The 27,430-nt window shown below is 40.9% G+C and overlaps 1 protein-coding gene across 2 annotated transcripts; it reads right to left on the bottom strand.

Moving 5' to 3' along the window:
• Window positions 1-85: 85 nt before the first annotated feature.
• Window positions 86-27,028, bottom strand: dnah3 (dynein axonemal heavy chain 3). Of its 2 annotated transcripts, none has more exons than XM_044335965.1 (63): window positions 26,613-27,028; window positions 26,463-26,493; window positions 25,942-26,070; window positions 25,594-25,801; window positions 25,379-25,424; window positions 25,106-25,274; window positions 24,810-25,002; window positions 24,341-24,536; window positions 23,810-23,935; window positions 22,972-23,167; window positions 22,582-22,761; window positions 22,287-22,417; window positions 22,078-22,183; window positions 21,800-21,978; window positions 21,455-21,639; window positions 21,176-21,299; window positions 20,663-20,816; window positions 20,389-20,533; window positions 20,016-20,227; window positions 19,790-19,881; window positions 19,490-19,604; window positions 19,179-19,295; window positions 18,367-18,546; window positions 18,136-18,272; window positions 17,678-17,879; window positions 17,377-17,469; window positions 16,927-17,037; window positions 16,685-16,799; window positions 16,386-16,584; window positions 16,091-16,199; window positions 15,900-16,013; window positions 12,905-13,081; window positions 12,702-12,793; window positions 12,396-12,615; window positions 12,145-12,279; window positions 11,914-12,025; window positions 11,555-11,796; window positions 11,336-11,436; window positions 11,118-11,223; window positions 10,866-10,995; window positions 10,545-10,781; window positions 10,348-10,451; window positions 9,971-10,265; window positions 9,657-9,836; window positions 9,440-9,563; window positions 9,186-9,342; window positions 8,955-9,098; window positions 7,865-8,531; window positions 7,614-7,779; window positions 7,287-7,503; window positions 7,015-7,197; window positions 6,655-6,853; window positions 5,988-6,501; window positions 4,173-5,800; window positions 3,053-3,278; window positions 2,719-2,963; window positions 2,476-2,592; window positions 1,917-2,074; window positions 1,460-1,627; window positions 1,186-1,328; window positions 859-1,063; window positions 588-725; window positions 86-481 (listed from the first exon to the last, which is right to left on the bottom strand). In XM_044335965.1, exons 2-63 carry the CDS (start codon window positions 26,478-26,480, stop codon window positions 128-130), a joined length of 12,165 nt encoding a protein of 4,054 aa, XP_044191900.1. In that variant the 5' UTR covers window positions 26,481-26,493; window positions 26,613-27,028; the 3' UTR covers window positions 86-127. The 2 variants fall into 2 exon arrangements, with proteins under 2 accessions (XP_044191900.1, XP_044191901.1); XM_044335966.1 differs by having other exon boundaries at window positions 25,942-26,043.
• Between the last annotated feature and the right edge of the window lie 402 nt (window positions 27,029-27,430).

Genomic DNA, 27,430 nt, shown 5'->3' with positions numbered 1-27,430 from the left:
AACCAACCTGTAGAACCTTGACATCTTAGACTGCTGTCATTTAAGTTGTTACTTTGGCATACAAACACATACAGTAGACTTTCTCTGACATTTACAGTATTTTAATTGAATCAACTGTTGTAAGTTCTCAGTCATCCAGCTGGCAGAGGCATGCCACCCCACGGTTAATCCAGTGTTTCTGTGGCTTGTCAGAAGGCAGCTCAATGGGCATGACGTAGTTGGTAGAGTGGCCTGTGGTGGACAAAGTCCCCCGGCGGGCGCTGGTTTTATAAACAGGACAAGCATAAATGTTTTCATGTAGAAACTTAGCCATTTCTCCAGGTTTGAGCTTGATGATGGGCAAAGAGTCAAAGAGGATCTTGGGGAGGGACTCTCCAATGACCATGTTCTCCCTGTCCCAGCGTGCCCCCTCCATGAAAAGGCCCCTAACATAAGCTCCATCTTCCGGCTTCTCATCCATATGATTCTCTTCTTTAGTTACCTGGAACACAACTAAGAGTATGAATATCCACAACACAAAATGACTTAATACGATTAATACTCTTTAGAGGTTAGTAAAACCACTGAGGAAGGTTAGAAGTACATGCCTCAAATTCAAAGCCAATGTAGTCTATAGGGATGGTGTACTTCCTGGCAAAATTTTGTGACACTCCAGTAAGAAATGACTGGGTGAAGTAGAAGCCAGAGAGCCAGAAGACTGTAGGTGGGCCGTTATCTATCCAATCCTGTCAAAACAGTTTTAAGCATATAAAAAAAACATACACTACTTGTTATGTATTCTGTTCTCGTCATATTCCCTTCCATATATTCCTTTCATTTTGCCAAGGTTTGTGTCACAATCATAATTATAATTCTTACTTGCAGGAACTGCAGCCTGGCTAAGAGGTCAGTCACGTAGCTCCCCATTGGCTTGAGAGATGGGTACGACTTGGCTGCCCACATAGCTGGCACCTTGCCCACCATTATACTGTTGAAGACGTTCTCAAGTTCAGCCGACATAACGATCTGACCCTTCAAAGCTTTGCGGGTGTTTACCAAGCTGGCACGCACCACATGTGTGAGTCTGACAAGAGGGGAGATAAGTAAAAATATGAATTATAAATCTTTTTTAATATAGAAATATTAATGAACATGAGTTACTCATACTTAAAGTTGGTCTTTGCCAACTTGAATATTTGTTATTACCTGTTAAAGCGGATTATTTCCTGCCTCAAAACAGTATTCATAGACTCCTCATACATGACTGGGTATTTATCCATCACCATTTGTAAATCAAAGTCTGGTGGCAGCTTGGAGAGGATGTCCTCTGCAAGCTCGTCCACCACTTCCTACAATAAAAACAGAAGACAAGTTTGCATTTAAGACCACAAGTTTCAAGCCTATAATGTTTCCTTAGAGGGATAAACAGAAGCTGAAACTGTAAAATTAAAGTCTAATTGCTTCAGACGACAGTGCAAACCTGAGGAGACTTAGCCCCGCCTCCTGTCTGCCTGGGCAGAGTCAGCAGCACCCCATCCAGGAGCTGATTGGTCTCTTGATTATCTTTTGTTATGTCAGCATTGCTATGAAGTCCGAATACGCAAGGATCAGCACAAATTGGTAGACTGCGAATGTAGCTGACATATGTCTGGAATAAAGAAAACAATTTGAGATAAAATTACAACACAAGCACCTTGTAATTATAATCTTCAACATTGTGCTTCGAGACCCAAGATTATCTGGATTATTATAATTATTACACTCTGTGATTAAATTGACTAATCATACTCTGGCTAAACAGTGAAATCAGCTGCTGTGGTGTTTATTTTAAATGAAAGCAAGTGTTTACTTGGGCTATAAGCCACTTATGCCACAATATGGAAGTCTTACGGTGTAGTGTTAATTAGGAATTGACTGGACCAAAGCTTTGACACTACCTGATATGGGCCATGAGCTGGGATATAATACAGATCTCCCTCACACAGGTGACAGCACTCCTGCTCTATGACCTCCCAACTGTAGAAGATGGACAGGAGAGACAGCAGCAGACGCCTGTCTTTGTCATCTGTCACCCTGCCACCATAGTTGCACTCACCTGAGAAGAGAATATGAGGGATCATCCAAAAACAAGCATAGGGAAATTCATTTTTGTGGTGTGTATTGAGAGGTTTTGGTAAAATGTTGGATCATGTTAATATAAACATACAGTCCATTTTTTATGTAGAGAGAGAATGAGGACTGAGGACATCACAGTTACACATCACCATGACCCCTACCACAAGAATATTCTGAGTAATCTAATAAATACTGATAATATTGTGTTATGTTTTAATTTCTTAGACCCTAAAAGGACCAAACACAACATAAACTTGGGTTATGTGGCAGGTTATATCAGCTTATATTAGGGGTGACCTACATAGTTAGAAAACCACCTTGCTGTGAATTTAAGTGGTGTAAATTGACTCCCTGTTGAGTTAACATTTCTGAAACCCCCACCTGTAAGATATGTGAGGGCCTCCAGTGGAACCTCATCATACTCATCCAGGAACATCTGGATCTGTCTCATGCTGATCCTGAGATCAGACTCATTAAACTCATAGGGAATGTTCCAACCTAAAGAATGAGTGAATGAGAATGAAAAACAAGAACAACAGCATTTTTTTAAATTCAAATGATCTAGTATGAAAAAAAGTTTTACAAAAATAGCAGATAAGAACTACAGTTTATTATATATCTCACCCAGAGGTCCAAAATTCCTCCTTTCCTGCACGAGTGCGTGGAAGAAGGTGAGACCAAACAGGAGCTTCTGCCAAATGACCTGTTTCTTGGAGCTGCTGAAGAAGGCAGGATCAGAGATGGGGTGACTCAGGTAGGAGCGCATCAAGTTGGCTCTTATTCCTTTAGGCGGCTCATTAGTCATCTTCAGCCCATTCTGTAGGATGCTGACTGGAAACTTGTCAGATGGATAACTGGTTAACCACAGCCTGGAAAGAAGAGTAAAGTTAAATGCCTTATTCATGTTTCTCATGTAAGAACGTGTTTTAGTGGAGCTCAGTAAGTGCTTGTCTATTACCTAAAGCTAGCGTGTGCAGTCTCTGGAGTGATGGTTTCCTCACAGATCCTCTCAAGGGTGGGCATCCAGCTGGTGGCCAGGTGGCAGTTCTGCAGTACCACCCAGGTGCCCTCTTTGATGGCTCTGTTGATCATCTGAGCTGCTATTGGTCCCTGCCCCTGCCCGAGGGAAATGGTTTGGATCTTACTGCCCCCCATTTCTAGGTCATCAGCAAACTTTAGCAGACCTGTAGAAGCAATGCAATACTGGATCATGTTTTTGTGGCACCCAAAAATAAAATAAGGCAGCCAAGAATGGCCATGCTTGAATTTTTTTTTATGCCGTTATCTCGAGATCATGAGTTAATTATTTCGGTATCTTGGGATAATGAGCTTTGTTATCTTGAGATAACAAGATAATCGACCTGTCATCACAAGAAAACCAAAGGTCTGACCTTTCTACTGTTTGGACTACCAGGGTGAGGGGTCATATTTTCTTGGATGTCTAACACTATTTATTTTCAAGCCATATCCATACATGGGTATGCTGTGTCTACTTGACAACAGAAGAAAGGATGCCTAAATGAGTCATCCATTTAATGTGAACAATAATTCAAAACCTCAGGATATTAAATAAATAAACATAACCTTAACAGTTCACCACATAGTGTACTCCATCAGCTATCATAATGGTTCCATTTACACCACTAACAATTTAGACCTCAATAATAATAATGAAAATATAACAATGCATATTATTTTTTCATGGAGACACACATTAATCTAAGTATTTTGTTAGCATCAGGGATTCTGCTATGTAGTCTGACCTCTGGCTAGGAGAGTGAAGTTAGTGAGATGTGCCACCGCTGAGTGCGTATCTCTTCAAACTTCTTCCATGAGTGCTCTTTTGTGACATCAATTTTGGAATAAGTATTATGAGTGCACTATTATAGATGTAGCATTGGTTCAACATAATGGACAATGCATGGAGGAATGACATGCATTGATTATCTCATTTTCTCGAGATAACAAAATAATTAATTCATGATCTTGAGGTGGCATTAAAAAAAATAATTGTAAGCAGAGCCTTTCTTGGCTTCTGTAATAAGTAGTGTGGGGATATGATGTCTTTGATTAATCACCTGCAGTTGGATCAGATCCTGGTGACAACACAAAGATGAGAGGAGAGCAGCAGTTGGAGTCTTTGTAACTCCCCGCCAGGTCAAAAGTGGGCGGTTCAATGTAAGCCTGCCCCATGTTATCCACTATGAAATCCTGCACTGCCGGAACCAGTTTATCTGGCCTGAAGCATCTTATCACTATCATTCGGTCCATCCCCACCAAGTTACTCCACCGGTCAGGCAACTGGTCCTTATGTGGCTTTCCTGAATCATAGAGCTTCTTCCATTTGGGAATATTGTCTTGGACATGTTCAAAGAAATCATCCAAGTTTGGAAGTTTGGACGCCCTAACAATCTCCGACCAAGACTTCTCAGACAGCCACTCTGGAGCCGGGTTGGGGTAAGGGTTATCCAATGCAATGCCACCTGTGAGGAGGAAGCGCCAGACTTGGTCATCAACCTGACCCTTACCCTGCATGATGCCAACTGTGAGCAGCAGGGAAAAGAGAAGCTTATCCTTCTCAAAAAGTGAGCGACACACATTATTGTATATGCTGAGGGTAAAGTGCTCCAAAATGTTGTCGATTCTCTCAGCCAAATCATCACTCTTCAAGCTCTGGGCGATGGAACACAGGTAAAGGTTGATGAACCAGGTGAGGGAGTATTGGTACATAGGTTCAATGTTGGCCAGTTCTGAGATGCAGAAAAACAAAATGGAGGAATGCTCAGCAACAGGACGGTAGCCCATACGAGTGTCATCAATCTCTTTCTCTGTGACGCTGGCGATTTTCTGCTTCTCCGAGATCTCCTCAGAGAGGATTTTGGAGGATGACAAGATTTTAATAGCTGTTTCATCCTCTAGGATGTTTCCCTCAGAGGAGGAGAGCACTTGTAAGATCTTATCTTCAATTTCCTTCAGCTGCTTGTTGTTCGCAGCACTCTCCAGAATGAGCTGGTTCTTCTTTTCTTCTAGCTCAGGTTTTTCTTTGGCTGCTACAAGCCCTAAAAGCTGGTCCTGTAGGCCTTGTGGTGTGATCATAAAGTTCAGCAGACAGACTTTGACAGCCACCTCTGGGAGGTAGTGAGGGTTCCTCAGCCCGGTGGTCATGTAGAATAAAAAGTCTTTAGAATATTCCACAATATTCTCCCCTATTTTCATATACTCTACGCCCTGCTGTTTGAAGGTCTGCTTCAGCAACACAGGCTCAAGTACGGGATCAAGCTCCTCTCCAACATTCTCCAGGAGAACTGGGGTCCCAAACTGGATGGAATTCTCCAAGATTCTCACATAGTTACCATCAGACATTTTGATGACAGCAAGCTTATTAGCCTTCTCCATGTTTTTGATCCACTTGTTGGCTTGACCCTGAGGGTCAATCATAAGGGGCCAACGACGAGAGTTAAATACAATGATGCCATTGTCTGTGGAGAAGGAGTCTACTGGCAGCCCAGCAATCTGCCATGCCCTGATGGCCACTTGGTTACCCAGAGTGTTAGTGAGGGTTAAGTCCTCAGAACAAGGTATTTTCTTCTCCTGGCACAGGATGTGCCATTGTTCCTGGCACTCTACACGGTAATCTACTGTAAATGCCCCAAGGTAAGACACAGTTCCAGAGGAGAGGAGTATGTCACCTGTCAGGTTGGTGTATCTGCAGAGGGAAAATAGAGTGCTAATCTAATTAATATTAAACCTCAAGTACACCACAACACATACCATCACTTATTTCAAACACATTCCACTCATTATCATCATTAATATAATCATCAGACAATAATTACTGAAATGAAATACTGTATATGTACAATGAAATATATCTACAAATAATTTTGATATACCTAATCCCTAGTTGCCTCGCAGCCTCTGTCCACCTGTCCTTCTCTCCACCCAGTCCTCCTATCAGCTTCTCTGCCCTGATCAGCTTCTGAGAGCACAATTCAATGTTGCTCTCCAGCTCTTTTTTCTTGTTAATCATGGCCTCCAAGTCATCATTCAGGCTCTGCAGTCTGTCCTCGACTTCTTTCAGCTCACCTCTCTTCACAGCCAACATTTCCATCTGTACACCTAGCTCATCCTCAGCCAGCTTCAGTCTCTCCTTCTTGGGGGCTACGACTTTGGCTACTCGTTCATACACTTCCATTGCCCGCACCCATTTGCAGAGACCCTCACAAGCTGAGGAGACATTTTTAATAACAGAGGGCTGGAATTCAGGGTTGTCGATGAACTTATCTCTGATTTTCTTGATGTATGGGGCAGGTATGTTGTCCTTGTCATAGGATTTGAGGTTTTCCAAAAACTTCAGGTCTCCAAGGAGCTTCTTAGAGGGACCCCAGAAGTCCTCAACCATCTTGCCTGCAATATAAACACTTCATTATTTGAAAACGTAATACTGTAATCATATTTTATATTGAGCTAAATATTTGTGTGTTTAAAAGCTATGATATAAACCTTTGTCATTGAAATTGATGCCATATAAATATAATTCTGTCAAAGCTATCATCTTACCTGAACCACTAGGATCCGGCTTTCTCTCAGGTTTGATGCCCTTCATGACACAGATGGACTCCATCACTAGTTTGACAAGACCAGGTGGGTTCTGCATAGATTTAACTACTGTAATGTCTGAAGGTTTCAAGGTGTCCAGGGCTGAAAGAGCAGCCTCTAATGCAGGCATTGCCTCTGCCAGGTCTCCCTCACACTCATCCTAAAAAGACAACCAGTACACCACAGTGTCTAAGTATGTAAATGGCTGCAAACCAAAATGCTGCAAATAACTTCTAGAAAGCAATTGAAAGATATATTTTCAAAAAAAAGATTTGAACTCTACATAAATTATGGATATTTTTTCTCCTGAAATACGTGTACCTTAATGGCTTGGGCTGCAGCTGCTGCCTCATTAGCGACTTTCTCATCAGCAGACACTAGTTCTTTCTTAGCGTCCACCTCCACTGTTTCCTTCTCTATCTTGACCATCATCTTATCTGTCTCAGCTGAGGTCTGGATGAGCTCTGGCTGCAAGGCTGTCAGCTCCTGCTGCATCACTGACACCTGTAAACATAGTAGGAACTTAGCTGAGGAAGTGCCAGTATCATCCATTTGGTCAGAGAAACAACACTCAAGGTACTATTGCTTGTCACCTGAGATGCCGCAAACTCCAGTTTCTGGAGACCAACGATATAGCGGTTCCGCACATTATCCACTTCACTCCTCTTGAGATTGAGCAGAGTCTTGAAGGTGAGGATGAGTTCAAGGTAAGAGGTGGGCGTGACATAGTTGTGTCTCCTCAGTCTAGAGAAATACCTTTCAGACATCTCCCTGACACTTGTCTGGAAGGTCTTGCACATCTCAACCACCCTGAGATTACAGAAAAGAAGCAACAAACTTTAGGCTTACTATGCAGAGCTCGTCATGATAGTCATACTGCTGGAACAATTACTTTCTTGCATTCTTTCTTATGCCCTTACTCCAGTCTGATGTCACTGTCCATTTCCACATCTTCTAGGAACTTGTGAGCTACCATCTCCAGAGCATCATTTGGCCACGCATGGAACCAGTCAATCGTGCAGCAGTTGATAAGGGAAGGGAACATCCTAAGACGATTCCTAAATGCATCACCGATGGGACTCATAGCTGTTGAATATAATGATTCCCAATTAGTACTACTTAGCGATACATAAATCATACAAAAGAACAAAAGTCAGGTAAAGGTGCCCACCTAGCACAATGTGAAGGTTGGCCTTCACGCGGTCAATGAAGAAGTTGTACATTGAGAGTGGAGTTGCGTCAATCTTTTTGCCTTCAATCCGGGCAATACCCTGCGCTTTTTCAATGATGTCAGCACGTTCATCTGCAGCAAAGATATTAGGCACATCACCAGTGTTCAGCAGCATGTTGATGTCTTCCAACATGGCCTCATCTTTAATTTGGCTGTCATTGAACAGGAACACCAGGCTCTTGCCCTCAATGCCTGCTTTAAGCATTATCCGCTTCAGGTCATCACGCCAGTCTGACATGCTGTAGTTCTTCGTCAGCTCAATCTGGAACAGGACATAATCATTGATGAAGGTGCCCAGCTTTGTGGCACTCTGACGCCCTGAGCCACCAATGCCGACAAGTAGAAGGTGGCCATTGTCTTGTTTCAGTACACGGCAGATGCGGGAAATGTGCTCAATGGCAAACTTGAACATTACAAGGGACATGGGTGCCTTGCTGCAGCTGTTGTACTCATCCAAATAGAATTCCATCACTTCTTGCAAGGCATGCAAATCTGTGATTTCATCGTAGGCCTTAGTGTCAGAATCAGGCTTGGCATAGTCACCGAAGAACAAGCTTCGAATGGTCTCATCTGCTACCTTGCCATCGGGGCTGAGATGGCTCAGGAGCTACACAAAAATAGAAAAAAAATTAGAAATAAAACACAGGAGCTACAGTCCTAAATCTAGACCACACTTCACCACACAAAACAGCAACTTGTTTAACAGTTTGTTTACTGTTTGTGTTGCAGATCTGACTTTCTGAAAAAAAAAGCTTGTGACTGCAAGGCTGTTTAGTGGATGACTTTGCTGTTCTTAGATTGGTACTTTCCCACTACCATATTAATGCAGAAATAATTATTAAAGAACAAACATCTCCACCCAAATCTACTAAACTGATCTTTTTGCTTTTTTATTCGCTTTTTCCACAAAATTTCAGAGTCAGAGTTTTTGAAATAACATATTATACAAACAGACAGACAGAGGCCATAAACTGTGAAAAGATTTTTGAGTGTGTGTGTGCATCTGTATATGCACTAATCAAACATGTACCTTTTCCACACTCTGCTTAAAGAAGAATGAGGTTCTCTCCTTGACGATGCTGAAGAATGTCTCCTTGTCCTCGTTGTCAATAAGCCGGTCACAGAAAACACGGTAGATCTCATGGATCCACAGGCGGATTAGTTTGTCTCCATCCTGACATAAATGGCAAACATAAACAATGAAAAGATGTTAGAGCATTAACAATTCATTTAAATATTTCATTTTTGCTCCCATGCTTACCTGCATGTGTGTGGGTGGAGCGAGAAGTACACCGCGTATTACTCGAGCAAAGTCCCGCAGGTTGAAGATGTAGTGAGACTTAGATGGGGTGGGGAGGAAGCTGTCCATTGTATCCTTATAGACTGCCATAGTGGCCTGGACCATGATCTTGCCCAACCTAGGACATAAGACAAAATACAGTATGTCTTTCTGCTACAGATAATTTATAGCATTCTACTACTATATGACAATAAAGTACACATTTGACAAGTTACCTGTAGAAAGAGGCATCAAACCCCTTGCTGAAGTGCCAGTCAGTAATGGAGCTGAATATCTTGGTCAGTGTTTCATCATCAAAGGAATCAATTAAGATGATATTCAAGTGACGGGTGAAGCGGCCTAGCATTTCAAAGATTTTGTCAGTTACAGTAAGCCTTGTAAGTGCAGCTTTCTTAAATTAAGTCACAAATATTAATAAAATTTCAACAATACCTGTAATGTCATTCTTCCCACCACCAGGAGGCCCCATTGCAGACATAAACAGCACATCTGCTATGTTCAGTCTGGAGGTGTCCTTCTTGTCATACCAGTGGTGGTGGTCTATCCACTGTCTTAGCAGCTCAATTGGGGGCTGTGCACCGTAGATTTCCTTAGCAGGCATGTTCAGATCATCTACATAAAAGAGATAATAACCATGAATTTGTACATGAAATAAATGACTTTTAAATACTTCTTAATATGTGACATCAATAATTCACTATCCACACAATAGTATGAGAATATAAAGTATGTGCATCCGTCTTTACCAACATAGACGACACACTTCTTTCCCATAGGAGGTCCGAACACGCCCTTCCTTCTTCGGTCCAGCTTGGCCATGATGATGTCTTGGGTCTGATTTGCTGAGGTGCGGGCTGAGAAGTTGATACAGTTTGGTGTGTAGCGCTCCTTAGGGAGCGTTACCAAGAAGCTTTTGTTGATGACAGATTTGCCTGTGCCAGTGGGCCCTACAAACAGAGTGGGTATTTCATGTGCCAGATAGGTACGTAGGAAAAAAAGCTGACGGGCTGTCTCCATTGTGGGGATGATGAGGTCTGACACCTGGTAGTGAAAAACGTCGTTTCAGAAGACATGGATATTAACAGTGGCATCTTTAGCAGCAGTAACCTGTGATATAACTCACATTGGCTCCAGCTGGGATCATGTTCTCTTCATTTGTGATTGAATCAGTCCACACATTCCACCGCCCTTGCCCATCCTTATGGAAGTAGTAGTCATAGACAGTTCCTGCAAAACAAGTAAGAACACATTATGGATTACTCATGTTAGAAATGATATGATTATTGTGTGTATACACAATAATTGTTCAAAATGTATGACCTCTCTCAGGGAAGATGTTGTTCTTCTTGAGTTTGATACTCTTAGGCCGCGGGTACTCATCATCCATGCCCATGATCAGATTGCGATAGAATACATCAAACTTCTTACGACTGTCACCAGTTATGGTCCCACCCAGAGTCCATACAGCTGCAAACAGGAACAGGCCCTGCAGCCACATGGTTATTTGCTGGCTGGACATGTTCTGTTCACCACTGGTTACTGACGCAGTAATTTCATCTGGATATAGACAGGGAAGTTAACACATGCACTATCAAAATCAAACATGTACTGATTGATCAAATAAATGTATTTTTTACTGACCCATCAGGCAGGAATACAGCTTCATGAGACTATATGCCAAGTGGATGGGAGATGTTTGAACCACAAAGCGACACTCTGTGTCTATAAAATCCAGACAGGGCTGAACTAGCCAATCAAACAGGTCCATTATCTATGGGAAAATGATAAAACAAGCAGAAACAAGACACACATCATATCACAAACACACTGAAGTAGCAAAAACTGCTTATTGCTGTAGATGACCCCATGCAGACAACAAGTTTGTAATCTCACCAGTTCTCTATGTTCAGTGCTCAGGCTTTCAGGCAGTGTATTCATGTAGGAGTCTCTAAGAGGAGACCAGCCAAGCTGCTGAGGTTCCATGTAGATCATACCACACCTTCAGAGTGATAGATAATACTCAAAGAAGGAGCAACAACTAATCATACAAAATGAAGGCTTCCTATTTACATGCCACAGATGCAGGTTCAGCTTCTGTCTTGGCTGCTTACCTACTGACAGTAGCCGGGGAGGCTTGCTCCAGGTCAGCAGGCTCAAAGATCAGACTCATCTTGGCACTCATTTGGATGATCTCACCACTCATCAGACAAAGCTAATAGAGAACAGAGTGAGTGTCATCAGCATTTGACACCTAGTAGAACTTTTCGGCAGCAGTACAAAATGTAGAAAAAAAAAACAGACAGCGGGGAAGGCATCAAAATGGCCAGTACCTTCTTGTTATCATCCAGCACAGTATTCATGTTCTCAATCCAGACAGCATCAATGGGCCCATCAAAGATGATCCACTGTCTATTTTCTGAGGTAGAGATAGCCTGATCCCTGAATGAAGTGGCCAGGACACCATCAGACCACTCATGGCTGACCGGATCAAAGCAGCCATACAGCTGGCCCATGGTGATGGCCTTGGGATTGATAATGCAATAGTTCACTGCAAACTCTTCCATCAGCTTGGCTGAATGAGGAGAATGACAGAGCATAAACATTTATGCATACTAATAGCAAGAAGTTCAAAATTTTCAGCAAATGATTTCTAATGGCATACTAGGGGTTAATAAATTGACCTGATTACCTTTGTAAAGGTCTCCAAGGGCAGCAGCAAGAACTTTATAGGCAGAAGTTTTTCCTCCTAAAGGGTCTCCTACTATCATAAAACCATGGCGTACCAACATCATCTCATACACCTATTTAGAATGACACAAACAAAATCAGAGTACATTTATGTAGTTGAAGTGTTACAACTAGACAAACAAATGTTATGAGTCTCAAGTATTAGAGATAAACACCCCTCTTTGACTGATACCTGGATAATTTTGCCAATGAACCATGGGACAGGCTGGAGGTTTAGCTTAGCAATGTTGTCATTTAGAGCCTTGAGGAGGAGATCGTAGTCTGGTTTGGGTAGAACCACTCCTGGGAATAAATCAGAGATGATGCCCTGTGGGTAGCAGCAGGAGAAGAGGACTAATTAGTAACCAACTGATGCATACGTAGAAACAAACAAACAAACACTAGCCTCAGGTGGATTTGGTAAAAAAAAAAAAAAAAATTCACCTGAAAGAGTGGAACATCCTGTGCTAGAAACTTGGCCATGTTGACGTCCATCAGTGCTCTAAGCAACAGCACGCTCTCGTTCTCCTCAGGGTAGTTCAGTTTCAGATTCCCTGCTGCAGTCAGCACAGACTTCACAGCTCGCATACCGTAGTCATAGTGGTGTTGGGAGGACAGCTGCTCAGAGCATAAACGGTAGGTGGCGACAATCTTCTGGGCCAGACTGTGAGTAGAGTTGGAATGAGTGGTCTGGCAATGTGAAAGACATACTCACTAAAAATATTTTGTGCAGGATCTTTTAAACAGTACCTGCGTGATTCAATGAAGCCCATGGAGTACAGTGAGATTTCTCCGATGAGACCATAGTCTGGCACCATCATAGCCACTGTCCGGAAAAGAGCCTACAAGACAGGTATGCTTTGTACACATCCGATTCTAGTACCTAATACTCTACATCATGCTGTTATACTATTTTTCCATTTTTACTATACTACAGCGCCACAGTAATGTACCTTTAGATTGTCGGGCAGCTCGGCCCTGCCAGCGTAACCAGGGTTCATGGTGATGAAGACAGAGCATGTTGGGTTGAGGGACAGCTCTGTCCCCTCAAACAAGAAGGTCTTCAGATTCTTGGCAATGGCCTGTTGTATGCAGAGGATCTGCTGAGCCACCACAGAGAGCACCTCCACCTGCGACACAGACAAACAAACACATGATGAGTAACCAGGTGATCAGATCTGTAAATGAATATGTATTACAATAAGACTGCCTTCAAAGAGACATTCAATGCAGTATGATTTGGAAACAATATAATACTAACCATCATCTGACCATCATCATCATCATCAATGTCAATTCTACTTATGTATCAATTTTAAGATAAGAACACATGTATCACAGCTATTATATAAGGGTGGGACAGGCCCCACCCACTTTTTAAAATTATTAGTTTAGACACCCCCCTCACTTTAACCATGTTTTTACCATGTTGAAAATCAGTGCATTGGTTTATCCACTCTGCCCTCTTTTCAGAGTGCTGTGTCAGTGCTTCATTATCAAATCAGCTCCATTTGCTTATTGAGAGAATGCTCAATTCAATGAAAATTTCATACCACGTTTTCTACCTTGCACCCACGCAGATTCTCACATAGCAAACACAAACATATAGACAGGAGCGCGCCTCTAATGATAGGTAGGAAGAAGGGAAACATGACAGGAAAGATGAAAGTAAGATGGCAAATGAGACTAAAAGAGAAGGAGAGAAAGAAAGGGATGAAATGAAGACATAAAGAAGGAACAAGTGAAGTAAGCAAGGAAACAACAAGGGATGAAGGGGATTAATGAAGAAAACAATGAAGGAAGTACAAAGGCAGGGAGGAGCTATAGCTATAAGGTTTTATTTTTTATTATTATCTTTAAATCTTTTAACTGTTGCTGCAGTGCCACCATTACATTAGTTGATACAACTGGGTGCCTGATAATTGTGAGAGGTTATGAAATTTATTAAATAAAAAGCAGCAAAAAGCAATAACCCACTTAAGTCATTGCTGGTAATTAATTGTGTGATTTTTGGGTTCTTTGTGTTGGATTTTAAGATTTGCTATTTGAAATGTTAGCAAATATATATTTTCAGCCACTTGATGGATTTGCTCATACACACTCTTCAAGCCTATGACACTTGTCATAGGCTTGTCATAGGCTTGAAGAGTCTTGAATTCAAGACTATTGCTTTTCATGAAAGGTGGCAGATGGTTGTTATATCGATGCCTTTCGTTATGAAATGTTGCCCTAAATATTTTTGTGGAGTGTTTCTAGGTAGCGTGTGTAAACAAAGCCACTAAGATAACTGGCATACAACATAATCTAAGTTTGAGACACAGGCCTCAGGTCCTGGTGATTCTTCATAGTAGTAGAAATGACTGGAAGATGAATTTAGCTTATTGGAGAATGCATAGGGACACTTTGACTGCAGTTGTCTTCTCCACTTAACTCATAGATTTGCTAACATTAAAGAAATTAATTTAAGAAAAATAGCAATTGCATGCAAGCATAAAGAGATCCTCATGTTTAAATAAACAATGAGTGGTTATTATTAAAGACGGGTCTGAATTAGTCATCAAATCAATTTCTGTACCTTTAGCTTTTTAATATCTTCAAATATGTGATCTAGGGCCAACCACTTTCTCTGGATGAAATTACAAAATGTATCCATTATTTTTCTCATTCTAGTACAGTCAGAAATGACATCTACTCTGTTAAACTAATTTAAAGTGTATCAAAATAATCCAATCAATTTGACATGAAAGCAAAAGGAGCATCTCTACACCCTGCTGAGCTGCAAATGATCTAAATTTGGCTAGGTTTATGGGTTGGAAGAAAACAAATTTTGCTCATATGTGGCTATGCAAATTCATTTCCAAAGCTGTAATGACCCTCAGGTCTTATTCTTTTATCTGAAAGGACAATCTGATCAGTCAGGATCAAAGTAGAACTCTTTTCCTCTTTGGTCTGACAATTTCATCTTAAACATTTTTCATTAATACTAAATTAATAATATTTTTTGTCATTAATGTTAAAGGTGCAATGTGTAGGATTTAGTGGAATCTAGCGTTGAGGTTGCAAATTGCAAAAATAGACTTTATATAAAGATGGATGTCATGACAGCTCCCCAAAAGTGAAGCCAAAACATCTTGATCACCCCCTAGTGGCTGGCTGCAGTATAGGTCATAAGTCCTGCCCTCTCCATGTTAGTGGATGGGATATGAGCCAAACTAAAAAAGTACACGTCAAACAAGTTTTTCCCAAAGATGGTTTCTGTCATTTCAGGTAGTTCTTATCATGCTGATGTTTATCATTTTCTGATAAGTTTATTTTTAATTAGTTATTTGATGATACAGAAAGGGGGTCTGACATCATGACTGACAGCTGTGACAGCCGCTGTCAAACCTCCGTCAGGGGGCGGAGCATGTTCCACGGGCCGTCATCCTGCCACCCGACTCTACTGTGCAGATTCTGGCTCTAAATGACTTCACACAAGCAAGATGGCAGCTCCCGGAAAGGAGATAATTTGGCTTCACTTTTGCATAGCGGTAGGAAGTGGAGACATGACATCTATATTTATATACAATTTATGATTGCAAACAACTGAATACCCTTCCCCATCCAAGTGTGTAGGACAACCTACAGTAGCCGTGAAACTCACAAATAATGCAAAAGGCCCTCTCTAGAGCCAGTGTTTGGTTTGACAGTACAACATGGCGGGCTTCATGGGAGGGGACCCCCTATATGTAGATATAAAGGGCTCATTCCAAGGTAATGAAAACACAATGATTCTTATTTTCAGGTGATTTTACACTAATGAAAACATACTCATGAATATTATATTCAATTTCTGCCAGTAGATCCCACTAAATCTTACAGACTGGTCCTTTAAGCTACTGCTCAGCTCTTTGTTTACTTTGGAGGTACATTTAGTTAGAATAGATAAGCTATGTGGGTAATGCTCACCTCAATACGATTGAACTCATCAAAGCAGGCCCAAGCTCCAGACTGAGCCAGTCCTTTGAAGAACTTACTCATGGCCTTGTAGTCCAGACCATCGGAGCAGTTGAACACCACACACTAGGAACAAAAACAGCTTTAACATCAATATTAAGAAAATAAAAATATTTTATGTTTTACTGACAGTTTTAGTGTACCTGTTTAGCTAAAGCTTTAGCCAGATCTTTTGTGGTCTCAGTCTTGCCAGTTCCTGCAGGACCCTCAGGAGCTCCCCCCAAGTTCAACTTCAAGGCCCCCATTAGAGTTCTGGTGTAGAATAAAGTCATTTGACCGAATGATACTATGAAAGAACCTCACATCTTTCTTAAACATTTGAATTAACCTTAGAAGTTACAGTATGTTAGAATCTGCTACATTTTTACCATGACATTGAATTTTACAACTTTCAATCCATCACGAAAAGGACAAGGGATCAATCACACTGTAGTTTACCTGTAGCAGCGGTCAGTAAGTGGTGTGATGACCAGACGGGGGGAATTGCCCAGATACTCATAGCCATATTTCAAGCAGGTGGTGATCATGCGCAACATCACGTCTCCACCCTCCCAGAAGTAACGCAGCTGAGAAATCCATGCAAAGTCATTCAGCGAGGAGATGCGGTCCTCTGCCAGTTTTGCCACAACATCTCGTGCTAGGAGAGGAAATAAGCATCAGCTTTTCTGCACACTAGATTTATTCAATGGAACACATTTAATCCCTTTATTTAACCTATGAGACAATTTGGACATTACCATGAACATCTATAACAGTAAGAGCACCAAGGGTCATCCTTGCCCCTCCTGGCAGCTTCCCACGAACCAACTCCACAATGTCAGAAATCTGGGCGTTACACTGCTCCACATAGGCCTTTGAGTACAATGGAGAATCAGTCCATAGGTTAGAATAAAGTGTAATAATTACGTAATTTGTGAGCATAGAAGTTGTCTTTCTATGTGGAAGTTAGCAGTGGGTGTACTGGTGAGTTTAAACTAACAGGCAGGGAGTTGGTCTGGATGGCTTCAGACACTTCACTTGTCCAAAAGATGGAGGAAGCACAAATGACAACTTGGCCAGGCCATTGCAACACCCACTTCTTCCTGGGCAACTACAGGAAAAATATTAATTATATTAAAAGCAAAGCTGGGAGGCTTATCTGAGCAAGGATAAATGGTATTGATACAATTTACATAACTATTCTTTTTAATACTGCTTAGAAGAACAAAAAAATCTCATAATAAAATGAAATCTTCCTATTAACCACAATTATTAGCTAAAACTTGCCTCTATCTGGTGTCAGTCAACTTTAATTGATTCATTACTATGGTTACAATTTGACCCATGCAATATCATTTCTGCTGTGCTACTTTTAATATTTATAATTTAATATATACAGTATAATCTTCAGCAATTCCCTGACCTTCCAATTATTATATTACAGAAATACCTCAGCATATTGAATCACTCCTTGATGGATGACATGTTGGACACTCTTTAGCATTAGGTTCTCCACTTGCAGCAGCCATTTCTCCACCATACCCTAAAAATCACATGGTAATAGCCGACCACAGTGCGAATAAAATACATTTGATTGACAGCCTTTTATATTTTATATTCAAGTAAAAATAACCAAATAAAACAGAAATGTAAATATGAAAAGTTAAATATTACCACATAAAAAGAGATGGGATACATACATATTCATATAAAACACAACACAATTTATATCATCGCTGTCTGCTCTATACCTTTGCTTGGGCTGGATAGATCTTTTCTGTGAAGGGCACAGTCTCCTTCTCAGAGCTGATCATGCCAATGATCGCCATGTCCTCAGTGAACTCCAATTTGGCGATACCCTCGAAGCACTTCTTTAGGTGGGGCTGCACACACAGGGGGTCTTTGGTCTGTGAAAGGATCTCCAGAAGCTCGTCGTTTGACAGGAAGAAGAACCTAGTTAGATGATGAAGATGATGAGGAGTGAGGAAACTGAAACAAGCGCTAGACAAGACAAAAGAATGTTAATATAAGTGTTCATAATGTTGTTTGTAGTTGTAGCTGAAATGAAAGCACCATGGTCATCATGTAATTTGAACCATGAGAGTAGTAGATCTTTAACATCCCCATGGGGTAATTTGTTTTACAGATAGAGGTCAAAATAGTCAAAACTATAAGTATTACTATTAGAACTAATAGTAGTAGTCAAAACCTTGGAAAATAGAGCCTCTTCTTTTCCAGGTAGGTATTGAGGCCTTTCTGGATGTCGTCCAGGAACACATTGGACTCCTGCAGCCGTTCCAGCATGTTGGGCTGGCCTGTAGCCACCAGCACACGTGTATCTTTCACCTGGACCAATTCAATCACACAAAAGTCAAAGCAAAGTGTGTGAGATCCATTTAACCAAACTAAAACAGGAGGCTGTGCATCATGAGGATCTTACCGCCTTGGCAATGATATCCTTCCAGTAGCTGTCCACAATGGCAAATTTGCGTCCCTCCTCAGGCATCTGGGCAATGATGTCTTCCGAGCTGAAGATAGGTTCAAGGTAGAGCCAAGTAGCCTGACATTTCAACATGGAGTCTAGGATGTCCTGCATGCTCACCAACTTGTCCTCCCATTGCTAAGGAGAAAAATAAGGGTGATAATAAAAAGCTAGCATAGTATCTTATAGAAGCAGCATTTCTACAGTTTAGTTTACAAAACGCCACTCCAATCCAACAAAAGCAAACATCATATCCAGAATAAATGAGTTAAAAATAAGAAAACACAAACACAAAGTCAAAAATTACAAGTAGTACTGGGCAGGTGGGTGAACGGGACTTATTGGGTGTATCCCCTTTTTTCTTTTTCCTTTCTCTTCCTTTTCTCTCTCTCCCTTTTATTTTACACCATTTTTGGTAACGTTATGGCTCCAGACAAAGCCACTATCATTGGTGGGTGAGGTGACACAGCTGATGTTGTGTTTAAGCAGATCAAGTAATTTTGTTACATGTTCTGGCATGTAATAGTGCTTGCATGGCCTGCTTAGACCAACTCTTATTTCAAACACAAAAACAAAGAGTTATTTTAGTTGGCAGAGGCTCACACACAGACTTCTACATACTCTGTACTACATAGTCTTTCTTTCCTTTCCATATGTTCTTGAAGCCAAGTTCAGTATGGCTATGTGTAATATTAATACCAGTTGACCTACACAGCAAAGGCTTCATCCCTTTACTAAACCAAAAAATGATTCTTGACGTTGTGTCTTACCTTACATTCAGTCTCTATTGGCTTAATGAAAGGGGAACCTCGCATCGTCTGTACTTTAATAATATGATCATCCAGAAGCACCTGGATGTCATCAACTGCTGATACAATGTTGGTATCCTATGATAAAAAAGGAGTGGATTTAATAGAAGTTGATTTCAATCTTCTGCATGAAAATTAATGGCCAGTGTGAGTGACAGGTGAACAACATGCTAATTTAAAAAATTCAAGTCAAAATGACAATTTTTGATCAGATTGTTTTATTTCTGTTGTGAAAAGTACCATGTATGATTGTATATGTGTGTTTAACGTACAGTATCTCTATATGGTGTAAAAGAGAACCGGAGTTCAGTCCATTCATTTTTCATCTTCTCCATGGATTTTTCCAGGGAGTACTCTTTACTGGCAGATGCTCCAATGTCTTCCAACCTAGTTGCAAAGCCATTACTTTCTAATCACATTGCATAAGATTGCTCACAACTCAACAAATGGATGATTAATATAAAATTGGTGTCAGTTTTTCTTACATGCCAGGGTCGTCTTCATGGTGCATTCATTTTGCTCTGTACATACAGTATATTCTAATATGCTGTAATGCAAGTAAAATGTCTTACTTATCAGAGAACTTGGAGAGTCCCAGGTCCAACATGTTCAGCAGTGAGCTGTTCACATCTGGCTTGACTTCAAAGCCCACAATTCTGCTAATCTGTAGACAAAAGCATCATCAATTATTCACATTGGCTTCATGGATCACAGGAGTGGCAGGACACTTCTTACAAAGTGAAGCTGACACCAGATTTCTATCAGTGTCAGCTGATATGAGGAAGCTAAAAAATTGACCTTCTCCCAGTGGCGGTCTTTGATGCCTGGGTTACAGATAGTTGTCAGGATGGGTAGATGCTGCTTGAATTGGTCTATCTTGCTCTTGAAGCTTTTGGCCACACGGCAAGGCCCAGGAAGATTTGACAAAGACTTGGTCAGTTTATGCATGGTCCTCCACATGATGTCTAGCTCATCGGAAATTTTCTCAGCATCCAAGTGCAGGAAAGGACCTAGGAGTTAAATAAGAAAGGAAGAACACCAATGTGAATACAACTGAATACAACTCTTGCTTTGTGTAATTAGCACATTTTTTATAAGATGAAAAATTAATGGACTGAACTCTGGTTTTCTTTTTTAATGGATATATATGTCCCCAGTGAGTGTTGCCTACCATTCAGCCAGACTTCTGACATGCTCTGAAAGTTGAGTGCTGTGTTCCATAGCTGGTCATATGGCTGTTTGTCAGCTAACAGAGTTTGCAGCATGGGGAACTGACTCTGACCCTTCTCCAGCAAAGTCTGCTCTTTGTTGATGTCCTGTGGTAAACAGCAACAGTCAGTTTTCCATCTACCATCTGAAATTCGACTTTCTAGATTTTAAAATCAAAATGATAACCACATGTGCATTTGTGATTATCACCCTGACCAGAGTGCAGTTTCTCTTACCTCCAGTTCAGTGACAGCATCCTCCAGGTTGGCAGTGATCTGAGCGAGATTTCCCACGTTGGTCTTCATCTCCTCAATACCCATCATTTCCTTCTTCTTGAAGGCTTGTATGTCCTTGTCGACATCCTGCAGCCTCTGTTCAAAGTCTGTTATCCTGCGATGGTCAAATGGAGATATAGCAGTTATCATCTCAGCTACTGACTTTCAGGTGCTACAATTTCTTTAGTAGGTCATGGAAAGCTGACTATAGCCAGATCAGTTAGTGGAAGATGTATCGGTTCTTAAATATGCCAGTAATTTTCAGCATACTGTAAAAAGGAGGTGAGGCAACATTGACTGTAAGAACATGGATATAATATCCAATAGTGTGACATTGCCCATTGGTTTTTGGATGGTTTGTTCTCAAGTCTAAATTTGAACTGAAATTTTGAGCCAGAAAATTCTAATGTCGGGGATTGGGTGGTGCCTGGGTGAAGCTGAGGAGGGACAACAACTGTATGTTTATTCTGTAACCTTGTTTGGAGATAGTCCTCAGCCTGTTCTCTCATGGTGGCCAGACGAGTCTTACTGTCGTCAAGCTCAATAAGGATGTCATTGGGCCACTGGAAAACACGGGAGTTCAGCCTCAAATCATCAGCTGGAGGAAGAAGAAAGAAAACAAAAGATTGATAATCAATTGCGTTATTCTAATGACATATAACTACATAGTTAGGTCAAAAGGATAAAGGAAAATTGAAAGATACATGTTATCTTTGTCATTTCTTTGGACTGTTACTGATATGTTTCACATACAGGGCAGAGTGGCATAGTCCAGGAGGAAGCTGAGACGGTACGTTGCTTCATCAATCTCATCTAACAGCTTGTGAATGGTCACCTCACTGGTCTGTTTAATGTACTGGTTGAGAGCCACCAACTCCTCTGTAGTTTCTGGTGTGCCTCTGATGGTATTCGTAATCTCCTCATACTTCTGACAGATCCTGGGGGGAAAAAACATCTTGTAGTTGACATTCTCTCTCTTCAAATTCATGTCAACACAAAATCCATTTGCTGTTTAAAGTACACAAAGACAAGGAATTAGACGCTTGACAGTGCTGTTTAAATCAGGAAAGTTTAGGGAGACAGAGATTTTTTTCTCACCTCTGGTTGAGCTCTCGATTTTCCTCCACTTCAAACATGATGATCTGGTCTTTCAGCTTCTCGGCGTGGTCACACAAGTCATCATTCAGCTCACCGGCATACAGACAAAACATGGACAGGGGCACCGTAACGTGCAGTGAGGCAATCTCCTTCCACAAGTGATTAATACTCTCGATTTTCTGAGGATTCAGAGACAGAGAGAGAGAAATGATATTTCAGTTAGCACTTAAGTATCATTTGACAAAACATTAATAGCAAAGCGAGAAGGCTTTATTTACCTTGGTAAATCCCTCCAACGAGTGTTTCTCCTTAAGGAATGCTATGATGTCCTGCTTTGCTGTATTGTCCAGTAGATTGCTGTATTTTTGATATACCTTCAAATATCTGAATGATGAGATGTGGTATTATAGTTACTGGTAGTCCCTTTACACTTGCTATTCCATCAAAAACATTGAGAGGCACATAAAAACAATTGATTTGACATTACTTTTCAGGGCCCACAGTGTTCTTGTGGAAAATGTCCTTAGCTTTGCTGATTATGTTTGCAACCAGCGACTCATCAGGACCGACTGTACGTAGGTACAAATTCTCGATATCGGGAAAGAGATAACATTCCACCTGGCCAGAAAAGCATGATAGTCACATATTATATACATGTTTGTTGTATAAAACAATGAAACACAGACTGAATTCTGTAATATAAGATAGATAACAATTAAAGTAATTGTCATCTAAAATAATAAATAGTAATTAAAGTTTGTGGTGCTGACGGTATAATGTACCCTTGGGAGTTCATCAGCACTCTTGATAATTTCCATGAAGGCTCCATGGATGAGCTCCCAACATTCCTGGAGGCTCGGACTAAAGTCAATGTGAGGCTCGTTCTCTTGTAGCTTAACCAGCAGCACCTGAGACTGAACATACTTCATCTCATCAAACACCTCACCAAAGTCATTGCCTTCCTAAAGGACACAGAACAGAGGATGATTATGATGATTCACAGTTCATTCAGTGATACTTCTGAAGCCTGAAAAGAGTCACAGTCAGTTTTGGAATACCAGAATGACTCTTTAGTGAATAAATAGTTGCAAGAGTATGTTTGGGTGTCCCGGCTGCATAATTGAAAGGACTATCTTAACATGGTGAGAGGAAATGAACATTTTTGTCCAAACCTCATGTATAGTGAAGAAATATAACAGGTCCTGTAATGATTCTATGACCAGGCTTCGGAGCTGCAATGACATGAGAGCAGCCACACAGTTGAAGAACTCCTGGATACCAACTGGAGCCACCTCTTCACTTTCGGGTATGAGGTGCAACCACAAGTCCTCAAAGTTGTCAAAGAGTAATGCACAGTGAGGCAGCCATCTGAAAGAAGAAGATGATGGTGATAAGTGCCCTATAAAGGCAAAAGGTTTTTACTATTTGTAATGTGTTTAATATCAAAGCATAAAAAGAACTTAAAGTTCATATCAACAATCACTTATGTACAGGGACTTGGGTGCATCGATTTTCTGACACTACCCCCTAGAGACACATATTGTTATCTGGATGGAGTACGGCTGGTGTGGGAAACTGGGTTATAGCAGACTAATAGAATAATGGTATCCAAGCGGGTGCAAATTATGAACGTGAAAATAAACAAACAGCTGCCAATTTCTACAAATTACAATGGCTCATATTTCAACCATGCAGCCAGATATCCTACATGGCAGCTACATACTCTAACAGGCTATACAACAAGTGCGCAACAAAGGATGCGATGGAATTCTAAAGTGAGGTGGCGTGTAAAACAATCCCCTGAAAGGCAGCGTGACATGGGTCTGACAAAGTGGACAAGGTGGAAACATGAGCCTGCATCTACAACAGGATTAGCTCTCCTGGTTGTGTACCTACTGCAGACCTACAAGCCAATGGGAGGAAACACTACAATGATTAAGTCTGGAAATAAGCTTATGGTCTCACTGACAGACGAGATGTATAGATGTCTGGCACACTGGCATTACTCACTTTTGGACCAGTTCATCTCTGATTGCTTGGCACTGTCTCTGTACAAACTCCTCAAACTCAGATGGCAGGAGGGGGAGGCTGGTGGAGAAAAGGTCCTCTAGTTGCACAAATCTCAAAGATGAGAAGCTGAAACAACATAAAAGAAGAAGTTCAATTCACATATTTTCCCGTTTCACTTAAAGTTGCATTATACTTTTAATCAGCACATTGTTTTGTTTGTCTAAAATTCAAGCTAATGGTTGTACTAAGTTCCTGTTTAGTGGTTGTATTTGACACCACATCTCTTGTGTCAAGGGACAGGCATAAGCTCAAGTGGTCAGACTGTCAAGGAATGTGAGCAGTATTAGCTGGGATGAGTGTGCATTTCCTGTGCCCTCGTTACGGTAGTTTACAATGACACTTACTTCACCAAATATACCCCATCTGTTAACATTTATATCCATGTCATTCATTCACAAGTAAAATATAATTTAACTTATAATTTAACTAACCCTAACCCTGGGTGGACATTATATTACATTTCTGTATTACCTGTTTAGCCAGACATCCTGCAGCAGGACCATAATGTGACTGACGGTAAACAGATGTTGGCTTTGCCACGTCTGGGCCTCCCTGTAAGTAGCAGCCCAGGGCACCGGTGCACGGATCACCCTCCTGGGAAAGGGCACAGGAATGCTGGATATAGACAGTCGCTGGCGCTCAGACAGGTCCATAAGAATGTAGTCCACTGGCAGGGAACATGGAAAACAAAACAGATTGACAGAATGCTGCAAGGGAGACGTTTCATTAGGAAAATATGAACCCATACCGTCTTATGTAGGAAAAAAGCATACTGTTCTTTGTTTCAATGATGCAACAAAATGTCCTAGCCAATATATATAAAAGTGTGTTTGTTTTGGTCAAATAGTCTATAAAATCAATGTTAAAGTGATACTGGCTTATGCCTAGGATGACTTAATAAAGCAATACTGCCATTAAAGAATCACTTATTGGTTTATACCTATACTCTTCTTGAGACTGAAGTTATAATCTCTTTTGACCTCCTCTTCCATGTTAGCCCTCATAATCTGGATGTCTTTACTACAATCCTCAGTGTTGGGAGGCAGCAGGCACATGATGTTCATCATCTGCTGACATGGCTGGGGGGCCAGAACAGAGGTGGGGACTCCAGTGGTGATGTAATACATATACCTCTGTGTGAGTAAATTTAAGATCAACAACATGTCAGAAAAAAAGAGACTCCAAAGATTTTTTTCAGCAACTGACTAGTTCATTACTGAATTAATGGAAACGTGCCTCCAGGTCTTTCTCAGTAGGTTCGTTCTGAGTTGCCCTCATTTTCTCCTCTTTGCTGTGTATGATGTCCAATTGCTCTTTAGGACTCATAGGCCTGCTGCTGGGAGTGGGGCGGTTTCTAGGTCTAGACTTTGGCTGAGGTGACACTGACGCACAAGACGATATATCCCTGGGAAAGCATAACAGAATCGGATCAAGTGCTTCAAGAAAAACAACATCATAAAAGATACCATAAGCTAGTGCTGAAATGTTTTGCTTCCAGGGTATAATTACCTTCTCCTTAGTGTAATTGCTTGTCTCCTTCCAGGTGGGGTAGGCGCTTAAAGCTTCATTAAGATCAAATATATTTCCTAATAAGTTTCCAGAGTGGTCTTAAGAGTTCACATCAGCTATTAAAGTAAAGAAAGTTACAATCTTAGATAGCTTCAGGGAGGCTTCCCTTAGTCACATGTACCAGGGTTTGATATGAAAGGGACTTGAAAGGATACAAGGCCCTGCTGGTTTTGCCAGGGATTGACGGAAAGTCTGTCGTCTGTGCTGGAGTTTATTAATTTTAAGATCCTGAGCCTGGGGTCTGTAGTTGTTTCCAATAGACTCACTGGGAGTGCGATGGTGATGTTGCTCTTTAAAAGGTACTGCCAATGTCCATGAATTGCTTTGGAGGATGGGTGGGTAATGACTGTGCCTCAAGACTATCTGAGGTAATACAACAGCTTAAATGTTAGAGGTTAGATAGTAGCACAAAGGTCACAAGTGTTAAACTTGGCAAGGATTTGAGGAAAACTGGCTTTTCTTAAGCACAAATTCAGTTGTGATACATAGCTTGATATTCTTACTTGATACAGTTCTGAGGGTTCTGCATTACATGTCTTGGGCAAAGGTGGGGGAACAGGATATCCTCTGCTTTGACTCATATTGTAGATAGAGTCATCTTCCATCTGTAGTTCAGACAAAAACACAGAGGACTGCACGGGGGTGGGGTGGGTGGGTTATTTAAGCGCCTAAATATTTATTTACATAATATATATTATTTTTATTCTCAAGATGATGTTATAAAGTAACCACCATGATTTGCATGCATGCACTTTTACTAGCTTTAAATTTAAAGTTAGTAAAAATGTATACCACAGTTTTCAGTGTAAAAATAGTCTTTACAAATAATTTTCAGAATCAATCATCAATTTAATTGCACGTAAGCTATAAGGGAAAAAAATGAAAAAAAAAAAAACCAAAACAAAGATAGCTAATTAAAAAGTTTAATATATGTATTTAGCCAAATGAGGGTGATTGTATAATTAAAATGTAGCTAACGTTAGCTTCATAAATAAAAGTCGATCCTCAAACATAAGTTAGTTACCTGCTTCAGCCGGTCCATCTTGTTCAACTTTCTACCAGTGACAGGAAAGAAAACACAAATAACTTGACGTGAATAACGTTACATGAAGACGTGTAGAAATTTTATCAGTGTGACAGTTTCTAAAGAGCAAACAAACACCGGTAAACTCACCTGTAACGTCAACGTTAATATCAGTTAACGCTACCCACTATCTGTCGCTATAAACGTTATGCCGGCGGCATTTCACTCATTGCTGAGAGGGAATGAATCTATTTCCCCGTCATTAGCAGCTTTGTTAATCTATCACTAACCTACTGTACAAAAAACAGAAGTACTTTAAGCTAGTGAGAGTTTAGTTTTGCCCTGTCACTGCTCTGACTGAGCAGATAAGTCATCACGTTGCTGTAAACTGAAACAGTGTTGATCCCATCCGGGAAGGTCTCCATGGTAACACACCACCTTGTTAATTTCAGAAAAGTTCAACTATGTGGTGGGCGGTGCCCTTTGCTGTTTATACACACAGGAGATGTACACAAATATCTGTGTGTACTAAGGTCGCAATCACAGTACCACCACTCATATACTGTTATAATGCCACATTTGTTAAAATTATTGTTGGGTTGGGTTGGTGGGTTGTCCTTAGCGTTTACCTGGCAGCGTCACCACCCAGCAGGTTTATTGTGCCCTCTGCTGGCAGCCTCCCTGCCTCTCAGGGTGCCTTCAGGTCAGATTGTGGGTTTCTGATTGCTGAAGCAAACCATCTAACCCTAAATATGCATTTTCATTGGGAAAAAATCAGGGTAGGATGCTTGCGGAATGACCTATGATTGTGTGCTCAAAACGAATAAAACATAGTTAATGAATACATAAAACACACAGACTTTTTAAATTTAAAATACACTTTACTGAAGCCTGTATTAAGAGTCTAGGGTCTGTGCTGCCCTCAGATAGTTGGGAAGGCTGATCCACAAGCCTGGTGCAGCAGAGCA

This window comes from Thunnus albacares, chromosome 19 (assembly GCF_914725855.1).
Source record: "Thunnus albacares chromosome 19, fThuAlb1.1, whole genome shotgun sequence".
In the NCBI taxonomy this organism is placed as follows: Eukaryota; Metazoa; Chordata; class Actinopteri; order Scombriformes; family Scombridae; genus Thunnus; species Thunnus albacares.
This window is presented reverse-complemented; position numbering and strand designations above follow the sequence as displayed.